The sequence below is a fragment of the Saccopteryx bilineata genome, chromosome 6 (genome assembly GCF_036850765.1).
Source record: "Saccopteryx bilineata isolate mSacBil1 chromosome 6, mSacBil1_pri_phased_curated, whole genome shotgun sequence".
Lineage (NCBI taxonomy): Eukaryota > Metazoa > Chordata > Mammalia > Chiroptera > Emballonuridae > Saccopteryx > Saccopteryx bilineata.
Window position 1 is genome coordinate 122,756,005 of NC_089495.1, and position 25,230 is coordinate 122,781,234.

At 50.9% G+C, this 25,230-nt stretch overlaps 1 protein-coding gene across 3 annotated transcripts in view; it reads left to right on the forward strand.

Annotated features, from left to right (window-relative positions):
- The first annotated feature begins 8,588 nt into the window (after positions 1 to 8,588).
- Positions 8,589 to 25,230, forward strand: part of ITGB4 (integrin subunit beta 4) — a 33,516-nt gene continuing 16,874 nt past the window's right edge. For 2 of the 3 annotated variants that reach the window (XM_066237821.1, XM_066237823.1), the window contains exons 1-16: positions 8,589 to 8,741; positions 13,056 to 13,144; positions 14,340 to 14,422; positions 15,216 to 15,317; positions 15,445 to 15,649; positions 16,065 to 16,161; positions 16,337 to 16,508; positions 17,482 to 17,745; positions 18,107 to 18,196; positions 18,473 to 18,595; positions 19,469 to 19,633; positions 19,816 to 19,892; positions 20,420 to 20,622; positions 24,491 to 24,594; positions 24,710 to 24,808; positions 24,981 to 25,110. In XM_066237821.1, the coding sequence (XP_066093918.1) occupies positions 13,066 to 13,144; positions 14,340 to 14,422; positions 15,216 to 15,317; positions 15,445 to 15,649; positions 16,065 to 16,161; positions 16,337 to 16,508; positions 17,482 to 17,745; positions 18,107 to 18,196; positions 18,473 to 18,595; positions 19,469 to 19,633; positions 19,816 to 19,892; positions 20,420 to 20,622; positions 24,491 to 24,594; positions 24,710 to 24,808; positions 24,981 to 25,110 (1,993 nt within the window). In that variant the 5' untranslated portion in view covers positions 8,589 to 8,741; positions 13,056 to 13,065. Of the gene's footprint in view, positions 8,742 to 13,055; positions 13,145 to 14,339; positions 14,423 to 15,215; positions 15,318 to 15,444; positions 15,650 to 16,064; positions 16,162 to 16,336; positions 16,509 to 17,481; positions 17,746 to 18,106; positions 18,197 to 18,472; positions 18,596 to 19,468; positions 19,634 to 19,815; positions 19,893 to 20,419; positions 20,623 to 24,490; positions 24,595 to 24,709; positions 24,809 to 24,980; positions 25,111 to 25,230 lie in introns of those variants that run through there. The other variant, XM_066237824.1, reaches the window with a different exon arrangement.

Consider the following 25,230-nt stretch of genomic DNA (forward strand, 5'->3'; position numbering starts at 1 on the left):
GGCCCAAACAGAAGTTCCCAGCCGCTGGCAGTCTGAAGGAGCTGTTTGTCTCTGCACCTCTCTTCTCCAGCGGAGGGCTTCATGTCAGAGAAGGAAGTCGCTGTGAAGAGCTAGCTGCATTGCTTCTGTGAGGCATGTGGAGGTTTGGAAAGGTGTTCCTAAAATTTCACCTGATACTGTTAACAATAAACCTGCCCCTGCCATCCCCAAAATAAAAATTGAATCACTCTCATCCCCTCCCCCCACACACATGACTTGACACTAGAGGACCATCTCTCTCCTCCCTTGATGGGAGAGGGGCTGCTGCCCCCATGGTCCCAAAAGGGTCTCTTAAGGGGCTTCCTGCCCTGCATCCTCCAACAGGGCCCCCTTGGCATGAGGGTGCTGTTAGGCTTGTGTGGAACAAGACAGCAGTCAATTAGACTGCAACTGCTCTGGAAAACACTGGTGGGTCTCAAGAACAACCAGTGATCCATCAGTCCCACTTTTGGGTATATACCCAAAAGAAAAGTAGGGTCTCAAAGTTATAGCTGTTCATATTCACAAGATCCAACAGAGAAAGCAACCCAGGGTCCGCTGACAGACGATGGACAAAATGTGGCCTATACATACAATGAAATATTCTGCATGAAAGAGGAAGGAAATCCTGTCACTACAATATAGATGAACCTTGAGGACATTATGCCAAGTGAAAGAAGCCAGTCACAAAAGGACAAATATTCTGATTCCATTTATATGAGGTATCTTTACTAAAGGAGTAAAATTCATAAAGACAAAAAATTGAACAGTAGTTAACCAGCTACGGAAGTGTATACAGAGGATCCTCAGGTTACGACTGCCTCGACATAGGACATTTCGAGTTTACGACGCTCACTCCCATAAAAACTAAAAAACTGAGACATGAGTGTTTCAGCTTACACCGTTAGCATCGTGCTTACGGACTACATGGGTAAACTAGTTTGGTTGCGCGTGGCAGAATACACAATGCAGCATATGAGTGAGGAAGTTGTGTTTTTATGTTCTAGATTATGATTTTACAACTGTGTTAGGATAGGTAAGTGACAGGGTAGGGTGTGTTTCGACTTACACCAAAATTCAGGTTACGGAGGACCCGGGTTCGATTCCCGGCCAGGGCACACAGGAGAAGCGCCCATTTGCTTCTCCACCCCTCCGCCGCGCTTTCCTCTCTGTCTCTCTCTTCCCCTCCCGCAGCCAAGGCTCCATTGGAGCAAAGATGGCCCGGGCGCTGGGGATGGCTCTGTGGCCTCTGCCTCAGGCGCTAGAGTGGCTCTGGTCGCAACATGGCGACACCCAGGATGGGCAGAGCATCGCCCCCTGGTGGGCAGAGCGTCGCCCCTGGTGGGCGTGCCGGGTGGATCCCGGTCGGGCGCATGCGGGAGTCTGACTGTCTCTCCCTGTTTCCAGCTTCAGAAAAATGAAAAAAAAAAAAAAAATCAGCAAACAAAATTCAGGTTATATCACTATCATAGGAACAGAACTGTCAAAACCCGAAGGACCCCTTGTATTTTAAAATTGTTAAAATGGTAATTTTTATGTTATATATATTTTAAATCTTATTTATTGATTGATTTGAGAGAAAGAGACATCCACGTATTTATGAACTCTTTGGTTGATTCTTGTATGTACCCTGAGTAGGGATTAAACCCGCAACCTTGGTGTTTAGGGATGCTGCTCCAACCAACTGAGCTATCTGGCCAGGGGCTATCTTATACATTTTTACTACAATTTCTTTTTAATCCTTTGGGTTGCTTTATAATAATAATAGTAACTTTAATTTTTTTTTTTTACAGAGAGAGAGAAGGATAGATAGGGACAGACAGGAACAGAGAGATGAGAAGCATCAATCATCAGTTTTTTGTTGCAACACCTTAGTTGTTCATTGATTGCTTTCTCATATGTGCCTTAACCGTGGGGTTACAGCAGACCAAGGAACCCCTTGCTCAAGGCAGTGACCTTGGGTCCAAGCTGGTGAGCTTTGCTCAAATCAGATGAACCTGTGCTCAAGCTGGCAACCTCGGGGTCTCGAACCTGGGTCCTCCACATCCCACTTCGATGCTTTATCCACTGCGCCACTGCCTGGTCAGGCTAAAAATGTTTTTTAAAATGCAAAAAGATAACCCCCTGATAATGAAGAGAACTTCTATTTTTTTTTTAAATTAGAAGGATAATTTCCATTAAATGTAGAAACAGAAAATCACAATTCGCCTGGCCTGTGGTGGCACAGTGGATAGAGTATTGACCTGGAAAGCTGTAGTCGCCAGTTCAAAATCCCAGGCATACCTGGTCAAGGCACATATAAGAAGCAATCAATGAATAACTAAAGTGAGGCAACTATGAATTGATGCTTCTCCCCCTCTAAAATTAATAAAAATTAAAACAAAAAAAGAAAATCACAATTCATCAAAAAAATGATTGATCCAGGCAAGGATCAACAGTGGATACTAAAACTCATCAGTGAAAGGTTGTTGGGAACCAGGCAGGGTGACGAGGTATCATCACCCCCTCTAGATTACTTCATAATCACAAATAAAAACTATTTCTACAAAGACAAATGGCAGTCACTTCCTTAAACATCAGTAACAATGAGGCAGCTGACATGTGCCACCTATTAAAACAGCACAACCTGCCCTGGCCGGTTGGCTCAGCGGTAGAGCGTCGGCCTAGTGTGCGGAGGACCGGGGTTCAATTCCCGGCCAGGGCACACAGGAGAAGCGCCCATTTGCTTCTCCACCCCTCCGCCGCCCTTTCCTCTCTGTCTCTCTCTTCCCCTCCTGCAGCCAAGGCTCCACTGGAGCAAAGATGGCCCGGGCGCTGGGGATGGCTCTGTGGCCTCTGCCTCAGGCGCTAGAGTGGCTCTGGTCGCAACATGGCGACACCCAGGATGGGCAAAGCATCGCCCCCTGGTGGGCAGAGCGTAGCCCCTGGTGGGCGTGCCGGGTGGATCCCGGTCGGGCGCATGTGGGAGTCTGACTGTCTCTCCCTGTTTCCAGCTTCAGAAAAATGAAAACAAACAAAAAACAAACAAACAAAAAAAAAACAGCACAACCTATTGACCATCCTTGCCAAAAGTGTTTAACCTGAATCTAATCAGACTTTAAGCCTAACATCCAGTTTACTGGAGGCTAAAAAAACAAGTCTGTCCTGGTTGGATAGCTCAGTTGATTAGAGCATCATCCTGGTACACAAGGTTGCGGGTTCAATCCCCAGTCAATGCACATACAAAAGCCAATTGATGTTTCTGTCTTTCGCTCTTTCCCTTTCTCTCTCTCTAAAATCAATAAATTTAAAAAAGAAAGAAAAAAACAAGTCCAATGACACCATAAGGAAGCAAATCCAGAATGGGACATTTTGCTGGTCAGCTGGCCTTTAAAAGGTCTACAGAGTGAGAGGGACTGTTTTAGAGTAAGAAAGAGAAAACAGTCCTGACCTGTGGTGGCGCAGTGGACCAAGCATCGACCTGGAATGCTGAGGTTGCTGGTTCAAAACCTTCGCTCACCTGGTCAAGGCACATATGGGAGTTGATGCTTTTTGCTCCTCCCTGCTTCTCTCTCTGTTTCCTCACTAAAATGAATAAATAAAATATTTTAAAAATAAAAATAGCCTGACCAGATGGAGGCGCAATGGGTAGAGTGTCAGACTGGGATGCAGAGAACCCAGTTTCAAAACCTTGAGGTCGCCAGCTTGAGCACAGGCTCACCAGATTGAGCGAGAGGTTGCTGGCTTTGAGCGTAGGATCATAGACATGACTCCATGATCACTGGCTTGAACCCAAAGGTCACTGGCTTGAGCAAGGGGTCACTTGGTCTGCTATAGTCCCCTAGTCAAGGCACATATGAGAAAGCATTGAACAACTAAGGAGCAGCAACGAAGAATCAATGCTTCTCATCTCTCTCCCTTCCTGCCTGTCTGTCCCTCTCTCTGACTCTGTCTCTGTCAATAAATAAATAAATAAATAAATAAATAAATAAATAAATAAAAGCAAACACAATGGGTGACATGGATGGGACTTGAATTTGAGAGGAAACACAGCTTAGGGACAACTAAGAAATTTTAATATGGATTAAATCAGAAATTAAGACATTCTGGTTCATTTTCTTAGGGGCAATAAAATTACTGTGGTTGTGGGGGGACCAGGTGCATGCCTGAAGTGTTGAAAGAAAATGTCATGAGATCCTCAGCTTAAATTTAAATAAATAAATATATGCATACACGACAAATGTGTAGAGTCAATATGGCAAAATGTTAACTCTTGACTGGGCCCAGGTGGTAAAAATATAGGTGATCTCTTCTTTTTTTTTATACATTTAAAAATATTCAAAATATAAAATTGGAGGGGAAAAAGCCGTAATTTCAAAGGGGGGTCTATTGGCAATCACCCAGACCTGAGGAGAAACCATGCCTACAGACTATCCACCTGACAGGCCTCTCTCAGTAAGACAGGGTAGTTGATACTGGGTTTCTAGACTGGTCACCAAACTGTTTTGATCATATATCCCCTTCTATCACTTAACTAGTTTGTTTGTTTGTTTATTTATTTATTTGGTATTTTTCTGAAGTTGGAAACAGGGAGACAGTCAGACTCCCACATGCACCTGACCGGGATCCACCCTGCACACCCACCAGGGAGCGATGCTCCGCCCATCTGGGGCGTTGCTCTGTTGCAACCCGAGCCATTCTAGCACCTGAGGCAGAGGCCACAGAGCCATGCTCAGCGCCCGGGCCATCTTTGCTCCAATGGAGCCTTGGCTGCGGGAGGGGAAGAGACAGACAGAGAGGAAGGAGAGGGGGAGGGGTGGAGAAGCAGATGGGCGCTTCTCCTGTGTGCCCTGGCCGGGAATCGAACCTGGGACTCCTGCACGCCAGGCCGACGCTCTACCACTGAGCCAACCGGCCAGGTCCTTAACTTGTTTATTTATAGAAACATGTACACTCTACCAGTAAGCAAGCTGTACATTGTCAAGCACAAAGATAGCAAATTATCCATCATACCCTCAGAGAAACTGCTGCCCACTCTAGGGCTCCCTGAAGCAAGCAAGTGGTGTACTTCATTCTTCTGGCTTTCCCCAGCCCCAGTTCAGGAGTTCAATTGATGCTTGTGAAATGCATAAGTGATTGAAGTAATGGGTGCACAATTCTGGCCTACCACAACCACAGGGCGAGTGCTGGGAAGTTGGGAACAGCAGTCCAAAGCTCGGAGGCTGCTCCATCCTGTTTAAGGGGCCTCACCTCTGGCAGAGCCTAGAGAGGAAAGCCACCCTACATGCTGTCCTCACTCAGGCCCTAAGACTGCAGTATGAGACAGCAAGGTTTTATTATTACTATTATTATTATTATAAAATGAATATGCAGTACAATAATTCTTAACACTTTGTGAGACAAGATAGTAAGAAACAAGGAAACTTCCTTGGAAAGTAGAATGGGGAAATGGAGACAGATAGCTGAATAAACATAGTTGAATAAACGAGGTGAGCAATTTACAGCCAAATACTGAAGGTCACTTCCCTAGAGATAACACAACATCTAGACCTCAGTTGTATTTTAGCTCCAGGACCCTGAAAAACAGCAAAACCAGGTGGGTGACACCAAGACCAGGTACAGTGACCAATGACCCCCTATCCTGGGGCTGACCAATCAGTAGAGATCACTATCCTAAAAAAGCACATTGGTAAAATTGGATGAATATTCTATTGAAATCCTCCCCTAAACTCTCAGTCTTGCCTGACCTGTGGTGGTGCAGTGGGATAAAGCACTGTCCTGGAACACTAAGGTCACTGATTTGAAACCCTGGACTTGCCTGGTCAAGGCACATATGGGAGTTGATGCTTCCTGCTCCTCCCCTTTCTCTCTCTCTCTACCTCTCTCCCTCCCCCCCTCCTCTTTGAAAAAAATGGAATAAATAAAGTCTTTTAAACTCTCAGTCTTTAAAATCCCTCAAAACAGCCCTGGCCGGTTGGCTCAGTGATAGAGCATCAGCCTGGGTGCAGGAGTCCCGGGTTCGATTCCTGGCCAGGGCCCACAGGAGAAGCACCCATCTGCTTCTCCACCTTTCCCCCTCTCCTTCCTTTCTGTTTGTCTCTTCCCCTCCCGCAGCGAGGCTCCATTGGAGCAAAAGTTGGCCCAGGCGCTGAGGATGGCTCTGTGGCCTCTGCCTCAGGTGCTAGAATGGCTCGGGTTGCAACAGAGCAACGCCCCAGATGGGCAGAGCATTGCCCCCTGGTGGGTGTGCCAGGTGGATCCCGGTTGGGCGCATGCGGGAGTCTGTCTGACTGCCTCCCTGTTTCCAACTTCAGAAAAATACAAAAAAAAAAAAAAAAAAAACCCTCAAAACAAAGGACCCAGTGTGCTTTCCCTCCCTGGAACACACCCATGCCCTTCCCTTTCCCTCTACGTTCCCCACAGGCATGCATCTCCCTAAAACTCTAAGAGTACTCACAAGACTTGCAACCAGGGGAGCAGTGGGTAGCGGCAGCTCATCCAGGGCTGACCCCCTGAACATAACTCTAACTCTAAGGCCCCCTTTTCTCTGATTTCCCAGGTGTAGGCTCATTTCTTTCCAGTAAGGTTTTTGGAAAGTCAAGGCAGCCCCACCTGGGCTCTCCTGTTGCTTCTCCTATTCTAGGCCCTTGCTTGTTTCACTGTCCCCAGCTTTAATCAACTTACTCTCAAAATCACCTGCACTTGTGTTGTGACACATTTCCTGCGCGAAGTCAAGAACCCACACGTTACTGGCTGGCCCTAGGCAGACCCCAAGGGCCAGGTCCCCTGTTGGGTAACATTTCAGGGCTAGTAACCTATTTGGGAATACAGTGCAAACTAAAGATCCTCTTCCCAGCAGGTTATCTTTCACATATGAGATCATGTGAGTTTTGTACATGATCTCAGATGGTTTATGAGCCACCACCACCACTCCCGGCCCAAGGTCCACACATAGGCTCCAGGTTATGAAATTCTAGACTTCCAGAAACCTAAGGAACTTTGTGCCTTGTCTTCTTAGGCTTCCTGGGGTCTGGCACTTTCTGTCCTGAATACCTAGACCAGATTGGGGCTCCTTTCAGAGTGCTCCCAAGTCCAGGAGCCAGCCTCTCAAAGACGACTGGACAAGGTGGCTCAGTGGTGACAGTGGCTCACTCTCAGTTGCAGTGACCATTCCTGTGGCTCTTCCTTCCACATTCAGCCCCAGCTGCTCCCACTATCACTCAGAGAGTTGGCAGCACATGAGTCTGATTACAGATGAGAGCCCTGTGGATCAGGGAGGCATGGTTCAACTACCTGCTATGTGCTGGGCACTTGCTAGGAGCTGGGGATAAAAAGATGTGAACCAAAAAAAAAAAAAAAAAAAAAAAAAAAGATGTGAACCTCAGTGTTGGTGGTCCAATGAAGAAGAGAAATGCCAAAGTAGATCATTTCAAACCAATGTGGTGGCTTGAAGATGCATGGTTTGGGCAGGCGGCTACCAGCGATGGGATGTTCAATGGCATTGTTGGCAGATGGGGCTAGAGAAATAGATCAAGGTGAGGTCCTGGAGAAACTCTTGAGAAACTTTACCTCAAAAACACATTAATCAGCAGTATTTGTAAGATTGCACATGAAGAACTAGGGAGGTCAGATTTGTGAACCAGGTGTCAAGAATCACTACAAAGATTGGAGTGCCTACTGCCTGCCAGGTGGGTGCTGGCCTCTTGATGGTTATTGTTCACAAGATAAGAAGGTTTACTATCTTTTTTTTTTTTTTTTTTTTTTTTTTTGCATTTTTCCGAAGCTGGAAACGGGGAGGCAGTCAGACTCCCACATGTGCCCGACCGAGATCCACCGGCACGGCACGCCCACCAGGGGGCGATGCTCTGCCCGTCTGGGGCGTCGCTCTGTTGCAACCAGAGCCATCCTAGCACCTGGGGCAGAGGCCACGGAGCCATCCTCAGCGCCCTGGCAATCTTTGCTCCAATGGAGCCTCGGCTGCAGGAGGGGAAGAGAGAGACAGAGAGGAAGGAGAGAGGGAGGGGTGGAGAAGCAGATGGGCGCTTCTCCTGTGTGCCCTGGCCGGGAATCGAACCTGGGACTCCTGCACGCCAGGCCGCCGCTCTACCACTGAGCTAACCTGACAGGGCGAAGGTTTACTATCTTGCCTGCGGGCCCTCAGGAACTAAGTCCTCGCTTTGAGCACCCTCTGGACACACGTGGGAGTTGGGCAGGTGGGGAACCTGAAGGCAGGGAGGGAGACTGTACACTCAGTCACTGCCGTCGGGCAGTACGGAGGCTCACGGACTTGGGTCTGGAGAACAGAGGAGGGAAATCGGGTCAGGGGGCCAAGGGGCCACCCCTAGCCTAAGGCGGTCCAGAAACAGATCCTGGAGCCTGGAGGGGTAGGGAGGCGCTTTGCCTGGCGCACGACTGGCGCGGGAAGGGTTGGCTCCTCCCCTGTCCTCGCCGCCTTCGGTCGGATAGCCGGGCAGGGCGCCGCGGGAGCCGCAGCCTTTTCCGGGGGCGGACCCGGTTGCGCCCTGACTCCTGCCCCGACAGGTGCGCGCCGCGTGCAGGAATGCAAACCGCCTGACTCACCAGCGCCTCCTTCCTACCTGCCGCTGCCTCATAAAGCAGTCCCCTCCCCTCCCTGCCGCCCGCCCCCACTGCAGCCCGCCCTCCGTCCAGTCCAGCTCTGCGCGCTCCTGCCGCTCAGCCGGCCAGCGGAGTCCAGCGCGGGGAGGGCGCGACTCCGCGCGGAGGTAGGTGCAGCCTCCCAGCCAGCGGGCGCGGGGGCTCGGGGGCACGGGCTCAGGGCGGGAAGACAGTCAGGGGTCTCCGGGTAACACCCTACCCACCTCTCCAGGTCCCCAGACCTGGTAAGGAGAAGTGAGTGCCCACTTCAGCCTGGGCCGCTGCGCAGGGGAGTGGGTTGGGAGGATTGGCTGGCTTTTGTTTCTCAGTTCTTCCCCTTCCATGCTGCCCAGGGCTGGTGCCAAACCTGCCAGTATGTATCCAGGGGGCAGGCGCAGAGACTCTTGGCCATCAGACCTCTGCCTAGAGGAAGGCAGCTGGGAGAGAGGCCTGGGTGTTGGGTGGGTGTGCAGAAACCAGTTAGGCCAACTGCGCTGGGTTCCTCCCGAGGTTGCAAAAAGGAGAAGGAACAGTAGGGTAGAGGCAAAGGCCTCCCTGTTGGGCTAGACGGGGCCTGTTGTGTGTGGTGCACAGTCCTGCAGGGGTCTGGGGAGTCCCTGACTCTCCTCTTGGTCAAGCACATGCCTGCCCTCCCCACAAAGTCAGCTCAGGATACCCTTCCTCCAAGAAGCTCTCCAGATAGCCATAAGCCCTGGGGTCTGTGCCTACCACTGCAACTTTCTCAGTGTCAACCCCCTGTCCTACCTGCTCTGCCCATGGGGGGTCCTCTGGTTGTAGCTCTAGGTGGCTTCCTAGGGCAATGGCTGGGCTCCTCCTCCTCACTTTATGGCTTTGCCACACCCTGAGCCCAAGGCGTGAGCCCAAGTGGCATGGTTGTTGCCTCCAACAGAGGAAGGGAAGTGAAGGCTGAGGGTCTCCGTTCTGGGGATAGGGGAGAGAAAGCACTTGAGGGACTGCAGAGAAGGGGGACCAGGAAATGGGAAAGTGGGAGGGGACAGAGCTGTGGTGAGCAGGTGCACATGTACTAAACTGGTCCCATGGGGTGGGTGTGAGGAGAGCTCTGAGCCTCTGCCCATGCGGGGCACAGCGTGTGTCTATGCATGCACATGTCCCTGAGTGTGGACACTCTGGGCATGCTGCACTGTGACAATGTTCAGGGTGGCAGTCATATACTCCTGGGACCTGGACGGTACATGAAAAGACCCAGCAGTTCAATGGCCCCTCTGGTGGCCTGGAAAATGCCCTGCCCAGCCCACCATAACCACATCTTCTGATGATGAGCCCACCATCCTAACTTTTATGTGAAATCTCCTTGTTTTTAGTGATGACAACTACTTCTAAAACTTTATGAACACAAATTGAATCAAACAAAACCTTCAGTGCATAACTAGCCTCCTAATTGCCATTTTATAGCCTCTGAGGATAACACAGAGGTTAAATGGGGGAAGGTTCCCCGCTGCTGGCTGTGGGGTGGGGAATCCCAGCAACCTGTGTCTTTGCTCCTCATCTGGGAAATGCAACCTCCCCCACTGGGTTCCTGTACAGATTAAATAGCAGTTGGGCACATGAAGTGCTGGGTTTGTGCCCACTGTGAGCTCAGCCTATGGGCACAGGCAGGTGAGTAAGAGCTTACTGGGCCCTCTAGTGCTCGTACCTGCATGTATAATGGTGCCCTAGGGAGCCCCGAGTCTGCAGCTTGTACTATGTGGCATGTACTATGTGGGTGTGGTGCCTATACCCTGAAGCTTCAGGCAGTCATTTCCGCCAAGGAGCAGCCCCTCGGCTAGCCCAGGGCTCCCTTACCCCACTGGCTCTGCCTGTGGAGGTGTTGAAGAAGCTAGTGGCCTCCTGGGGGCTGCAAACTTTGAAGGGAGAAAGAGAATGCCTTCCTACTCTCTTCTTAGGGGTCTCCCCAGCACTGTGGGAGCCTCAGCCCTCCAGAGCCTGCCACTACCCCACAATCCCAGACTGAGAAAGGATCCAAGGAGTGGAGGCCAATGTCACATGCGTTGTCTTTTTTTTTTTTTTAATTGATTTAGAGAGAGTGGAGAGAGAGAGAGAAGGTAGGGGAGAAGTAGGAAGTATCAACTCATAGTAGTTGCTTCTCATATGTGCCTTGGGTAAGCCCAGAGTTTCAAACCAGCGACCTCAGCATTCCAGGTTGACATTTTATCCATTGTGCCGCCACAGGTTAGGTGGCTTCTTTTTAAAAAGTTATTATTGATTTTTTGAGAGAGAGAGAGAGAGAGAGAGAGAGAAAAACAACAACACTGATTTGTTATTCTATTTATTTACTCATTCTTGGTTAATTCTTGTATGTGCCCGACCAGGGGGTGGGGGTGGGGGATCCAGCCTGCCACCTTGGTATATTGGGACAGCACTTTAACCATCTGAGCTATCCAGCCAGGGTGGCATGATGTGGTCTTAAGCCACTGGGAAACTGGCCCTAGAGAAAGAGACCAGGCTAACTTTTGCCCTTGGCTCTGCAGGCCTGGCAGCTCAGGCCAGCCCTTTCTCTTTCTGTGGCGGTAGACTGGCCATCTTTTTTTTTTTTTTAAAGATTTTATTTATTCATTTTAGAGAGGGAAGAGAGAGAGAGAGAGAGAGAGAGAGAGAGAGAGAGAAGAGGGAGGAGCAGGAAGCATCAACTCCCATATGTGCCTTAACCAGGCAAGCCCAGGGTTTCGAACCGGCGACCTCAGCGTTCCAGGTCGACGCTTTATCCACTGCGCCACCACAGGTCAGGCAGACTGCCCATCTTTTAAAAAGGCCTCAGGGCCTGACCTGTGGTGGCGCAGTGGATAAAGCGTCGACCTGGAAATGCTGAGGCCGCTGGTTCGAAACCCTGGGCTTGCCTGGTCAAGGCACATATGGGAGTTGATGCTTTCAGCTCCTCCCCCCTGTCTCTCTCTCTCTCTCTCTCTCTCTCTCTCCTCTCTAAAATGAATAAATAAAATAAATTTTAAAAATAAATAAATAAAATAAAAAATAAAAAGGCCTCAGGGGTGCCAGTCCCTGCCCTGAAGGACGCTGATGAATTGAGGTGGTTTAGTAATGAACCCAAGGCAGACTGGGCTCCTGGGGTGGCTGACAAAGTGTGGGTATGTGCATGGGGGCAGGCAAGAGTGCAACCTAGCTCTGGGCTAACCTTTGAAAGGGTGAACTACTCAGAGGCCTCGAAAACTCTACTGTGGGGCAAGCAGAAGTGAGTATAGGGCAGGGAACCCCACCTCTGACAGGCCAGGCAGCCATTGAGGAACCCAGCTGGGGACGTGGAGCCACACCCTCCCCACCGAAGACCCTAGATATTGAGAGGGGCCTCTCTCCGCCTGGCTGCACCACCCTCAACAGAGAGCAAGTGGGCCAGGACAAAGAGGGGACAGGAAGGCAGAGCCAGGCCGGCTAGAGGTGGCCCCCTATTGGGAAGCCCTATTCCTGCCAAGCCTGACCCAGGCCCACTGGGGTCTGAAAGGCAAAGGCAGAAGCCTCTGCCTTTAAGAATCCAACATAAGGCCCTGGCCGGTTGGCTCAGCGGTAGAGCGTCAGCCTGGCGTGCAGGAGTCCCGGGTTCGATTCCCGGCCAGGGTACACAGGAGAAGCACCCATCTGCTTCTCCACCCCTCCCCCCTTCTCCTTCCTCTCTGTCTCTCTCTTCCCCTCCCACAGCCAAGGCTCCATTGGAGCAAAGATGGCCCAGGCGCTGAGGATGGCTCTGTGGCCTCTGCCTCAGGTGCTAGAATGGCTCTGTATGCAACAGAGCGACGTCCCAGAGGGGCAGAGCATCGCCCCCTGGTGGGCATGCTGGGTGGATCCCGGTCGGGCGCATGCAGGAGTCTGTCTGACTGCCTCCCCGTTTCCAGCTTCGGGGGAAAAAAAAAAAAAAGAATCCAACATAGAGCCTGACCTGTGGTAGCACAGTGGATAAAGCATCAACCTGGAATGCTGAAGACGTCTGTTCAAAACCCTGGGCTTGCCTGGTCAAGGCACATAAGAGAGTTGATGCTTCCTGCTCCTCCCCCCTTTCTCTCTCTCTCTCTCTCCTATAAAATGAATAAATAATAAATAAATAAAAATTAAAAATTAAAAAAAAAAATCCAACATAGAAACCCGACAGTGGGGTAAGTTCGGAGTCCAGAATCCTCAAAGGCAGGAGGGTGGGGGCCTCACTGGGTAGGTGGCAGGCCTGTGGGGCATCTAGCCACTCCAGGAGTGGCCAGGAAAGGGGCAGTGAAAAGAGGAGTTAGGGACTATGGGCCCTGCCTGTCCCAGGCTGGGTGGCCTTGGAACATCACTGAGGCTCTCAGAGCCTCAGTTTCCAAACCTGTGCAATGGGAATGGTATGGCTTCCCCTGTGGAGCTGTGACAGAGACCTAGTGAGCTGATGGTTCAGGCACTCTGTGTGAATTGTTGCTATTGTGCAGGTGAAAGAAGATGGCAGAGCTGTGGACTAGCCCATGGACCAGGCTGCTGCTGGCAGCCCTGCTGAGCGTCAGCTTCCCCGGGAACATGGGTGAGTCTGGCACACCCCCGCAGCACCTCTCTGGGTGGGGCACACCTTCAAAAAACTGTCCTCACATAGGGGAGTGTCATGGGATGTCTCACCCAGACACTCACTCAGTCATTCAACAAACAGACCACTACACATGGTGAGACCTGGGGAGCTGTGAGCCTGAGCTGTGTGGCTCAAGAACACAGGGGTGAGGAGACTTGATCTAGAAGAGAGAGAAGATGCCCACTCAGACCCACTCAGAGAATGGAGGCACTCAGTTGTGCTGAGGCCTCGAATTCAGAGGAGACAGACCGGTGACTCATCACCTACTCTCCGAGTGCCAGCAGTCCACACATGGCTCGAGCCAGCTTCTACCATGAAATTTGAAATTTGGCCTGTGGGTGGAAGGCATGTTGATAGCGTGAAGTAGATGAGTGGTTTTCAACCTTTTTACACTTGGGAACTGGTAAAAATAGAATTATTTGGGGGACCACTAAGGCAGAAATCACCCTGAGCATAAGCAAATTTGACTAAGATCATTGGGTCTATAATCTTCATATAACATCAGAGTGGTTGACTCTTTCTCAGACTGGCATGAAATTTCTGGCAGTCCATGGACTGGCTGTTGAAAAACACTGAAGTAGACCATGGGGTAATATTTTAACCATAGAGATTGGCAGCTGCTCCAAGTCAGTGCTTCCATTGACTCACCAGGTCCATTGTTAAACACTGACAATGGACCGGGCCATTGCCAGGGGCCCAGGAGACCACCCATTATATACACTGGGTGCACACAGTAGGTCTTTACTGTGGTTTTACTGAATGGAACCAAAGGGAATCTGAGGAGTTTACCTTTTACATACTAACAACCTGCTCTGTGTCAGGTCTTGGGCTAGGCACTGGGGGTATACCAATAAACAAGACAGACACAGTCCCCTTTGTCCTGGTCATGTTGACCCCATCAGCAAATGGCCCAGAGCCTCTGTCTCAGCTCCCACCATCCTTCCCTCGGCAATCGAGTGGAGAGTTCCAGGTGTGAACCCCAGTTCTGCTCGTTTCTAGCTGCGTTACCTGGGCAGACCATGTAGCTGCTGGCCTCCGTTTCCTCCTCTGTGAACTGGGGAGAGACGCCCCCCCTATCAAGTGTGGATGCAGGTGGGGATGGGCTTGGTCTTGGTGAGGTGTGGCTCAGTGCTCTGTATATTCCCCCATCCAGCCAACCGCTGCAAGAAGGCCCAGGTGAAAAGCTGCACCGAGTGCATCCGCGTGGACAAGGACTGCGCCTACTGCACTGACGAGGTGAGCTGCTACCAGCAGCCCACCTGGGTGCCCTGCCTTGATACACCAGGCTCTGGCCAAGTCTACACTGGCCACACCCTCAGTGCAGCCTTCTTCCATGTGGGTGTGGGGGAACAGGCAAGGGTTAGAAAACTCATGGGGTGACCAGGCGGTAGCTCAGTGGATAGAGTATCAGACTGGGATGCAGAAGGACTCAGGTTCAAGACCCCAAGGTCGCCAGCTTGAGCATGGGCTCATCTAGCTTGAGCAAAAAAAAAGCCTGACCTGTGGTGGCGCAGTGGATAAAGCGTTGACCTGGAATGCTGAGGTTGCCGGTTCAAAACCCTGGGCTTGCCTGGTAAAGGCACATATGGGAGTTGAAGCTTTCTGCTCCTCCCCCCTTCTCTCTCTCTCTCTCTCTCTCAATCTCTCTCTCTCTCTCCTCTAAAATGAATAAATAAATAAAAAAAAAAAAAAAAGAAGGCTCACCACCTTGGACCCAAGGTCTCTGGCTCGAGCCAGGGGTTACTCGATCTGCTGAAGGCCTGCGGTCAAGGCACATATGAGAAAACAATCAATGAACAACTAAGGTGTCACAACAAAAGACTAATGATTGATGCTTCTCATCTCTCTCCGTTCCTGTCTGTCTGTCCCTATCTATCCCTCTCTCTGACTCTCTCTCTGTCCCTGTAAACAAACAAACAATAAAATATAACTAAAAAAAAAAAAAAGAAAAGAAAACTCAGGGAACAAATCCAGGGTTGGACAGCTAGGGGCAGGCACTGCACCCCTTGACCCCTTTCCTTCTGGCCAGCTGTTTAAGGAACGGCGTTGCAACACCCAGGCAGAGCTGTTGGCTGCAGGCTGCCGGCTGGAGAGCGTGGTGGTCATGGAGAGCAGCTTTGAGATCACAGAGGTGCCTGGAGTGGGGGGGTCAAGGGAGCTGGGACCTCCATGCTCAAGGCTGGCTGTGTATGGGGGTCCACTCTGTCTTTGGCTCTGAAGTGACCCTCCAGCCAGCTGTTCTCTTCCCCTGGTCACAGGACACCCAGATTGACACCACCCTGCGTCGCAGCCAGGTGTCCCCCCAGGCACTGCGGGTCCGCCTGCGGCCTGGCGAGGAGCGGCACTTTGAGCTGGAGGTGTTTGAGCCGCTGGAGAGCCCGGTAGACCTGTACATCCTCATGGACTTCTCCAACTCCATGTCCGATGATCTGGACAACCTCAAGCAGATGGGGGAGCACCTAGGTACCTCCAGGCCAGCATGGAGGACAGGGCAGGGAATGCACAGGGTGGCTTCACCCAGCAGGGTGGGCACCTGCTCAGGAAGCCAGGGCTTAGGACAGCTTCACTCACCCCATGAGGAGGGACAGGACATCGGAAACCCCCTCAAATCCCCACATTCTCAGGGGGAGTGTGCTGAGGGTCTGACACACCAGAGAAGGCCATCTTCTCCAACATGCTCCATGCAGGACTTGGGGTCCCCAGAGTCCCATTTCCTTCATCTGTAAAGGACAGGGGCAACTATGAGCATGAACTATGTCCAGCATGCAGAATGTCTGCATAGGTCACTCTCCCTCTTCTTCTCAAGCCAGCTCTGGCCCTCTGTGTTGGTGTGAGGGTGCTGGGGCTCAGCTACCCTCTTTTTCCTATTGACGCCCAGCCCAGGTCCTGAGCCAGCTCACCAGCGACTACACTATTGGATTTGGCAAGTTTGTGGACAAAGTTAGTGTTCCTCAGACGGACATGAGGCCAGAGAAGTGAGTGACCAAGTGGGCAGGAGTCCTTGCCACGCAGCACACCTCCTCTCCACCCAGGCATTTCCATGTCTTTTGGCTGAAATGAGCCAAGGGGACATCTCCCCAGAAATGGTGGGTGCTGGAGAATGCGGGGCCTCTCCCCCTGACACTCTTTCTCTCTACCACCTCTGCCCAGGCTGAAGGAGCCCTGGCCCCACAGTGACCCCCCCTTCTCCTTCAAGAATGTCATCAGCCTGACTGAAGACGTGGTTGAGTTTCGGAGGAAACTGCAGCAAGAGCGAATCTCAGGCAACCTGGACGCTCCCGAAGGTGGTTTTGATGCCATCCTGCAGACGGCTGTGTGCACGGTGAGGACCAGGGGGGATCATTCTCTACAAGGGCATGAGCTGCTCCCTGCCCCTGGCTTACTCTGGTGCTGGGCAGAAGCCCCCTGGAGGTCCAAGACACTCTGGTTGGCCCTCCATTACAATCTGGGTTTAGATGTCCCAGTTGCTGTGGTCCCTCAGCCTGAGCAGTCACAACCTGCTTTTGCATTGGCCAGTGAGAAAGACATGAGTCCAGGAGTTCTGGAATCTTCTGTGCCCTCAGGCCAGCCTCCCACCCAATCTCCTCACTAAATGCCAGTCTCCCAGGGTCCACAAGCTGCCCAGTCTCCAACTGTTCTGGACAGCTGAAGAAGGCACTTTGTTTTATGTGCATATCAATTTTTTTTCATTCTGAAAATAATATAGCCATGTTACACAGTTTGGAAAACAAAGAACAGAAATTGCTCATGGCTTCACCACCATCAGAGAGGCAGCCCCTGATATCCCGCTGGCCTATTTTGTTTACTTTTCTTTATCTTAGATGGCTGACATCAGTGTACTTTTAATTCTGAAAGTTGCCTTTTTTTTTTTTTTTAACAAATACATTTTCTCTTCTGTAATACAGTTTTTTAAATCATCCCCTCCATTATCTAACAAAGTGCCGCTGCACCTATCTTAACCTTTTTCATTTCACGTAGCAGGAGGTACATTTTCATAGGGAGTTAAAATATTCCCAAGGGTGGGTAAGACCTCGGAGAGACAGTCTGATGACCCTGGTTAAGATCATGCATGGTGCTCGCTGCCTGCACAGACCTGCACCCATCTCCTGTTCTCCGTTACTCATTTCTGTTTCTCACTGTCGTCACTCATGTGCTGTTGGTCATATGCACCATTCATGACAGTGGTATGCTGTTCGCCCTGTGGCCTAGTTGAGCCCCATGCCAAACATCACACTACAGTGAATGTCCTCAGCAGGCAGCCTGCTTGATCGGCACCACCTCCTTGCTCTCCCCAGAGAGACATCGGCTGGCGCCCTGACAGCACCCACCTGCTCGTGTTCTCCACTGAGTCAGCCTTCCACTATGAGGCCGATGGTGCTAATGTACTAGCTGGCATCTTGAACCGAAATGATGAGGAGTGCCACCTGGATGCCACAGGCAGCTACACCCAGTACAGGACACAGGACTACCCGTCTGTGCCCACCCTGGTGCGCTTGCTGGGCAAACACAACATTATCCCCATCTTTGCAGTCACCAACTACTCCTATAGTTACTATGAGGTGTGTGTGGGGGATGGCCTGGCCCCTCGCTGGGTGAGAAAAAGGTGGGGTGGAGTCCATGGAACTTCTCAGACATTCCTCCTCCCTTCTTCCCTCCTCCCTCCTCTCTCCCTTCATCCCTTCTTCCCTCTCTCCCCCAAACTGTCAGCACCTCCCAGGTATGTCCTGGTGGGGCAGGTTGTTCATGTGTCTATCTCCCAACCCGGCTCTAGGCTGGTAAAGGCTAAGAGGCTAGACTTTGGAATATACTAGCAGGCTCCAGGCCTTAGTGACCTGATCTGTAAAGTAGGGATAACCCTGAGCTGTTATCTGGATTCAATGAGATGATATTTAGCCCGGGGCCTGGCACTCTCTCCTGCAGAAGTTGCACACATATTTCCCTGTGTCTTCACTGGGCGTGCTGCAGGAAGACTCATCCAACATTGTGGAGCTGCTGCAGGAGGCTTTCAACGTGAGTGGCGGTACTGGCTGAGTCCAAGTCCTTCCCGGGCAGGGCTGAGAGAGGTCAAATGGGCAAAGGATGTCTCCAGTCAGGATTGTGAAATAAGATAGGCCAGTGAGGAAGGGTTCCTGGGGAGACCACCTGGGCCTAGCCCCAGGTTCCTGCAGGCTCTGCCATGCTGACCCCCCTACACCCTGGTCCTTGATGCAGAGATGGAGCAGAGCCCAGACCCAAGTGGGTAAGCCCAGGCTTCCTCAGACCACTAATCACTGGCCCTTCTTTCAGCGCATTCGCTCCAACCTGGACATCCGGGCCCTGGATAGCCCCCGTGGCCTGCGGACAGAGGTCACCTCCAAGATGTTCCAGAAGACGAAGACTGGGTCCTTTCATATCCAACGAGGAGAAGTGGTACGCCTCCATGGGGACCCAGGATAGGGAGGGCAAGCACAGCACCCTAAAGGAGGTCAGCCTCAGCAGAGGTCAAGACTATGGCCTCTAGCCTGACCAGGCAGTGGTGCAGTGGATAGAGCATTGGACTGGGATACAGAGGACCTAGGTTCGAAACCCCAAGGTCGCTGGCTTGAGCGCAGGCTCATCTGGCTTGAACGCAGGCTCACCAGCTTGAGAGCGGGGTCGCTGGCCTGAGTGTGGGATCATAGATATGACCTCGTGGTCACTGGCTTGAGACCAAGGTTACTGGCTTGAGCAAGAGGTCACTCGCTCTGCTGTAAACCCCCCCCCCCAGTCAAGGCACATTTGAGAAAGCAATCAATCGAACAACTAAGATGCTGCTACAAAGAACTGATGCTTCTCATCTTTCTCCCTTCTTGTCTGTCTGTCCCTATCTGTCCCTCTCTCTGACTCTCTCTCTCTCTGTAAACAACAACAACAACAACAACAAGTCTGGCCTCCAGAGTCCCACAGGCCTGATTTTCAAGGCCCCGGGGTCAACACCTTTGAGGAGCTGGGCACCTACCTACATTGGCTTGTTCATAACCTCATCTGTAACATGGATCTATCTGCACGGAGCTCAGAGTGTTGCTCCAATGAGTGAACAAGCCAAAGGAGGCTCTTGTTACTGTCATTGCTGTGGTTATGTGAGTGTACCCAGAAGGAGCATGTTTCCAGCCCAGAGGAAGAGCAGGCAGGGAGTTGGGTGTTAGGGACCAAGCACGTCAGGAAGCTTGAGGACCATGAGTCTTCAGACACAACTGCCCACACCACCCCCCACCTCCGGTTGTTCGACTGGGTCTGCCTTGACTGACAGTAGGTTCCCGGCAGGGCACTTACCAAGTTCAGCTTCGGGCCATCGAGGACGTGGATGGGATGCACGTGTGCGAGCTGCCTGAAAATGACAAGAAGGGCAACATTCATCTGAAGCCTTCCTTCTCCGATGGCCTCAGCATGGATGTGGACATCGTCTGCGACGTGTGCACCTGTGAGCTGGTATGACATGGCCTGAGGGCGGGAAGGTGGAGCTGATCAAACCACTCCAATCCCTGAGTCATGAAGTAGAGCCTCTCGTGGCCATAGCACCTTCCTGGGGTGCCCTGTGGGCCAGAGACAGCAGAAATGTCCAGTGGCCCTGGCCTTCCCTCCCCCTATACCCCACCATGTTCTCATTCTAGCAAAAAGAGGTGAGGTCACCTTACTGCAGTGGCAATGGAGACTTTATGTGTGGACACTGTGTGTGCAACGAGGGCTGGTGAGTGGACAGTGACCAGGATGACCACGGGCCCTGACACTGGGTACACCATGTGTGCCTGGCTGGGAGACGGGTACTCCCTAAGTGGGGGTAGTTCAAAGCACTTTGAAATACATAGATATATAGGATGTATCTGGGAAGACATGCAAGAATCTGGACAATGGAGGCTGTTGGGGTATGGGTATTGGGGGATAGGCATGGGAAGGAGACTGACTTGTCACTCCATACCTTTTGCACCTGTAGTGTTCTGAACCATGTGCACGTATTATCTAATCAGAAATGAGCTCATAACTGGGGTAGGAAGGGCTTTTAAAGCCTTAAGACAATGAACAAGTCTTTCATGAAGAAGAGATACAGGGGGATGGTCTCAGAGGACTGGGCTTTGAGTCAGCTCAGCCAGTGCTGTCCGAATAACTTGGACCCACTGTGGCCCTATCAGAGCCTCAGTTCTGTCATATGTAAAATGGGAGGGTAAAAGCCCCCAGCCTTGTCCTGGGCTGTGGGGAAGTGACTGGGTCATCCCTCAGGAGTGGCAAGACCTGCAACTGCTCCACGGGCTCACTGAGTGACACACAGCCCTGCCTGCGGGAGGGAGAGGACAAGCCGTGCTCAGGGCGAGGCGAGTGCCAGTGCGGGCGCTGCGTGTGCTACGGTGAAGGCCGCTACGAGGGTGACTTCTGCGAGTATGACAACTTCCAGTGTCCACGCACCTCTGGGTTCCTCTGCAATGGTGAGCCCAGCAGCCACGGTGGCCAATATTGGTGGCCTGGGTGTCCAGCCTCTGCCGTGCCTTACCAGTCTTCCATCAGGACCCAGGCTGGAGAGCTAGGCTGGAAATCAAGAATCCCCAAGTTCAGACCCAACCCTCTTCCAGACTCCCTGAGTGCCTCCCCCAAGTCCAGCGCCAACTTTGACCTCCCTCCCACTCCATAAACTTCATGCCCAAGCCCAGTGCAATGTTCCCCTTGTGTTTAAGAATCTGACTTCCTCCAGTCTTTACCCACCTTCCTTTTCCACTTTCCCATCTCATTATTGTGGCTACCACCCAGCTCAGCCCTCCCCTCAGTGCTTGCTGGGATATGGCATGGCGATCCTTTCTCTCTCAGGTATGTGTCCTCCAGAGCCCCACAGGGCCTACCATAGTGTGGCCGAGGACTTGGGCCCATAGTCTGGCCAAAGCTTTTGAGCTGGGTTGGGTCACAGAACCCAGATGGGTGGCACATGGAAGGACTGAATGTTCAAATGGAGAGTGCTTCCTATGCTGATAGCTCTCTTGCTATCAGGTAAACATTTCCCTAACCTGCTGGACTTTTTTTTTTTCTTCTCTCTCTCTCTCTCTCTCTCTCTCTCTCTCTCTCCCTTTCCCTCCCTTCCTCCTACCCTCCCCCCTCCCTCCCTCCCTTCCCTCCTTCATTCCTTCCTTTTTTTAGATTTTATTTATTGATTTTAGAGAGAGGAGAAGGGGAGAGAAAAGGAGAGGAGGAATGGGAAGCATCAACTCATAGTAGTTATTTCTCATATGTGCCTTGAGTGGGCAACCCCAGGTTTCGAACCAGCCCACCGGACTTTCTATAAGAAGTGTGGCAGCCTGACCTGTGGTGGCACAGTGGATAAAGTGTCAACCTGGAAATGCTGAGGTTGCCGGTTCAAAACCCTGGGCTTGCCTGGTCAAGGCACATATGGGAGTTGATGCTTCCTGCTCCTCCCCCCTTCTCTCTCTCTTTTTCTCTCTCTCTCTCTCCCCTCTCTATAATGAATAAATAAAATCTTTAAAAAAAAAAAAAAAAGAAGTGTGGCAAGTGCCTGACCAGGCAGTGGTGCAGTGGATAGAGCGTTGGACTGGGATGTGGAAGATCCAGTTTCGAGACTGAGGTCACCAGCTTGAGTGCAGGCTCATCTGGTTTGAGCAAAGCTCACCAGCTTGGACCCAAGGTTGCTGGCTTGAGCAAGGAGTCACTCTCTCTGCTTGTAGCCCCAGGGTCAAGGCACATATGAGAAAGCAATCAATGAACAACTAAGGTGCCGCAACGAAGAACTGATGTTTCTCATCTCTCTCCCTTCCTGTCTGTCTGTCCCTATCTGTCCCTCTCTCTGACTCTTTCTGTCTCTGCCACACACAAAAAAAGAAGTGTAGCAAGCATCAACCCCACAAAGTAATGCAGTACAATAAGGGAAAGGGCCCTCAGTGTGCACAGGGAAAGCGGCGTTATGACGGGAAGCAGACTGGCTGTAGTGGGCAGACTAAGCCGATTTTCTGCAAAATAACTAAAATTACAAAGAAGATTGAGCTGAGGCTTGAATGTATTGAGCCCAGCTGCAGATCTAAAAGAATGCTAACTATGGAGAGATGCAAGCATTTTGACTTGGGAGGAGATGAGAAAAGAAAGGGCCAAGTGATTCCGTTCTAAGCTTCAGATTTTGGTTTGTGTTTTGGGGGGTTTTTTTGTTTGTTTGTTTTTTCTGAAGTGAAAAGCAAGGAGGTAGAGAGACAGACTCCCGCATGCACCTGACCAGGATCCACCTGGCATGCCTACTAGGGGGCAATGCTCTGCCCATCTGGGCCGTTGCTCTGTTGCAACCAGGGCCATTCTAAGCGCCTGAGGCAGAGGCTATGGAGCCATCCTCAGCGCCCGGGGCCAACTTTGCTCCAGTGGAGCCTTGGCTGTGGGAGGGGAAGAGAGAGATAGAAAGAAAGGAGAGGGGGAAGGGTGGAGAAGCAGATGGGCACTTTTCCTGTGTGCCCTGGCCGGGAATCAAACCCAGGACTCCTGCACGCCAGGCCGACGCTCTATATGTTACAATAATATCTTAAGGATAAAAAAAAATCTCATCAAATACCATATTTCCCCATGTATAAGACACTTCTATGTATAAGACACACCTTAATTTTGGGGCCCAAATTTTGAGGGGAAAAAATATTACATAAAGTTATTGAACTCAAGTTTTACTCATCATAAAATTCATAAAACTCATCACTGTCAAAATTCTCATCCATTAGCTTGTCCTCATCTGTGTCTGATGACAACTGTTTTCAGCAATGAGTGCAAAAACAAGCGCAAAAATGGGAAATGCAAGTAAAAAAATCTATAACCATTGTATAAGATGCACCCTGTTTTAGACCCCAAAATTTTTGAAAAAAACATGCATCTTATACCTGGGGAAATATGATACTTATTTAGCCCCAAATGTATACTTGCCTCTGGGGGCTAAGCCCCTGCTTTTCTACCCTTTGGTCCATTCTTGCTGTTGTCCAACATCTCTCCTCTTCAGCTGTCCATCCCAGAGTGTACTCGGAGGAATGAAAGGAGAGCCCAGTACCTCTGGAGTAAGACAGAGCTGGGGAGAGAAGAGGAAGGAGAACTTGCAGGGGTAGGAGGCAAGGGCAGAGTGTGAGGAGTTTGGCTTCCAGTTCAAGGTGGGTCCAGGTCTATTCTCATTCAAACTTTTTCTTAAAGGACCAGAAAATAAATATTTTCAGCTTAATGAGCCATTTGGTCTCTCTCACAACTGTGCAGCTCTGCCATTGTAGCAGAACGCAGCTATAGACAATACATCAAACACGTGTGGCTGTGTTCCAATAAAACTTTTACAAAAACAGGTAGGGAGGTAGATTGGCCTGCAGGCTATAGTTAATCAACCTTATTCTAGTCTAAGGATATTAGATGTTATCCTCTGGGCAAAAGAGAGTCATTGGAGGTTTTTATTTCATTTTAAGCTATTTGTATGTTGTTAACCTTGTTTCCAGACACCTTGCTAAACTCACTTATGAAATCTAATAATTTTCTAAAAGATTTTTAAAAATTTATTGATTTGAGATTTTATTTTATTTATTACTTTTTTTAGAGAGAAGGGAAAGAGAAAATGATAAAGAAAAAAGGGGGAAGAAGCAGGAACCATCAACTCATAGTAGTTGCTTCCTATATGTGCCTTGACCAGGCAAGCCTGGGGTTTTGAACCAGTGACCTCAGTGTTCCAGGTTGATGCTTTATCCACTGTACCACTACAGGTCAGGCTTAATTTATTGATTTTAGAGAGAGGAAAGAAAGGGAGAGAAAAGGGCAGGAGGTAAAGGAAGCATCAACTCATAGTTGCTTCTCATATGTGCCTTGACTGGGCAAGCCCAGGATTTCAAACCGATGACCTCAGCATTCCAGGTTGACACTTTATCTACTGCGCCACCACAGGTCAGACTGAAATCTATTAATTTTTCTGTATATTCTTCTTGATATTTTGGGATATGTTTCTGATGCTTGCAAGTAATGACAGTTTTGTTTCTTGCTTTCCAATTCTTATATGGTTTTTTTTTCCTTATTGCATTGGCCAAGACTCATTAGAGATTCTTAAACACGGAAACCACATGATTGGGTATGTGTTTGGGGATGTCACTCTAGCTGCAGACTGGAAGGTAAAAGGTAGGATGGAGGGGGACAGATGAAAGGAAGGAGTTTTCAAGAAGGCGAAGGAGAGATGGCAGTACCCCAGTTGACAATATCCTAGCTCTCCAGGCTTCATTCCCACAGGTCCTCCCTGGCAGGTGGGGCAGCCTGGACTGCAGGTGTGAGTGGGCTCTCCTCTCCCTTCTCTCCTCCTCTCTGCAGACCGGGGACGCTGTTCCATGGGCGAGTGTGTATGTGAGCCTGGCTGGGAAGGCCCAAGCTGTGACTGTCCTGTCAGCAATGCCACCTGCATTGACAGCAATGGGGTAGGCTTGGACATGAGGCAGGCAGTTTGGGGTAAAGAGGGGGCCCTGGTCGGGACCACCCACTATTTCAGGGATGAGGGTTCAGCTGGCTCACTGGTGCCTCCTCTTGCCTCAGGGCATCTGTAATGGACGTGGTGAATGCAGGTGTGGCCGCTGCGACTGCAGCCAGCAGTCCCTGTACACAGACACCATCTGCGAGATCAACTACTCAGCAGTAAGGCCAGGATTGCTGGGGTGTGGGCATGCAGACCCTGGGCACAGGGCAGGGTGGACAGGAGGGCCTGATCCTGGTGCCATAGGAGCCAGGTGAGGGGTGAAGTCAGAGGAGAGGGCCTGGAAGAGGCCTGCACAACACAGTGGCTGTCTGCCCTTCCTCTACCACCCAGGTCCGCCTGGGCCTCTGCGAGGACTTGCGCTCCTGCGTGCAGTGCCAGGCCTGGGGCACTGGTGAGAAGAAGGGGCGCATGTGTGAGGAGTGCAGTTTTAAGGTCAAGATGGTGGACGGGCTTAAGAAAGGTATGGGGTAGGGGCCGAAGATTGGGGGTGCTGAGAGCCTAGGCAAGGGGGCATTCAGTGGGTTAACAGGTGTCATTTGAGTTGGGACACAGAGCTGGGCAAGAGGCTAGTAATCTAAAT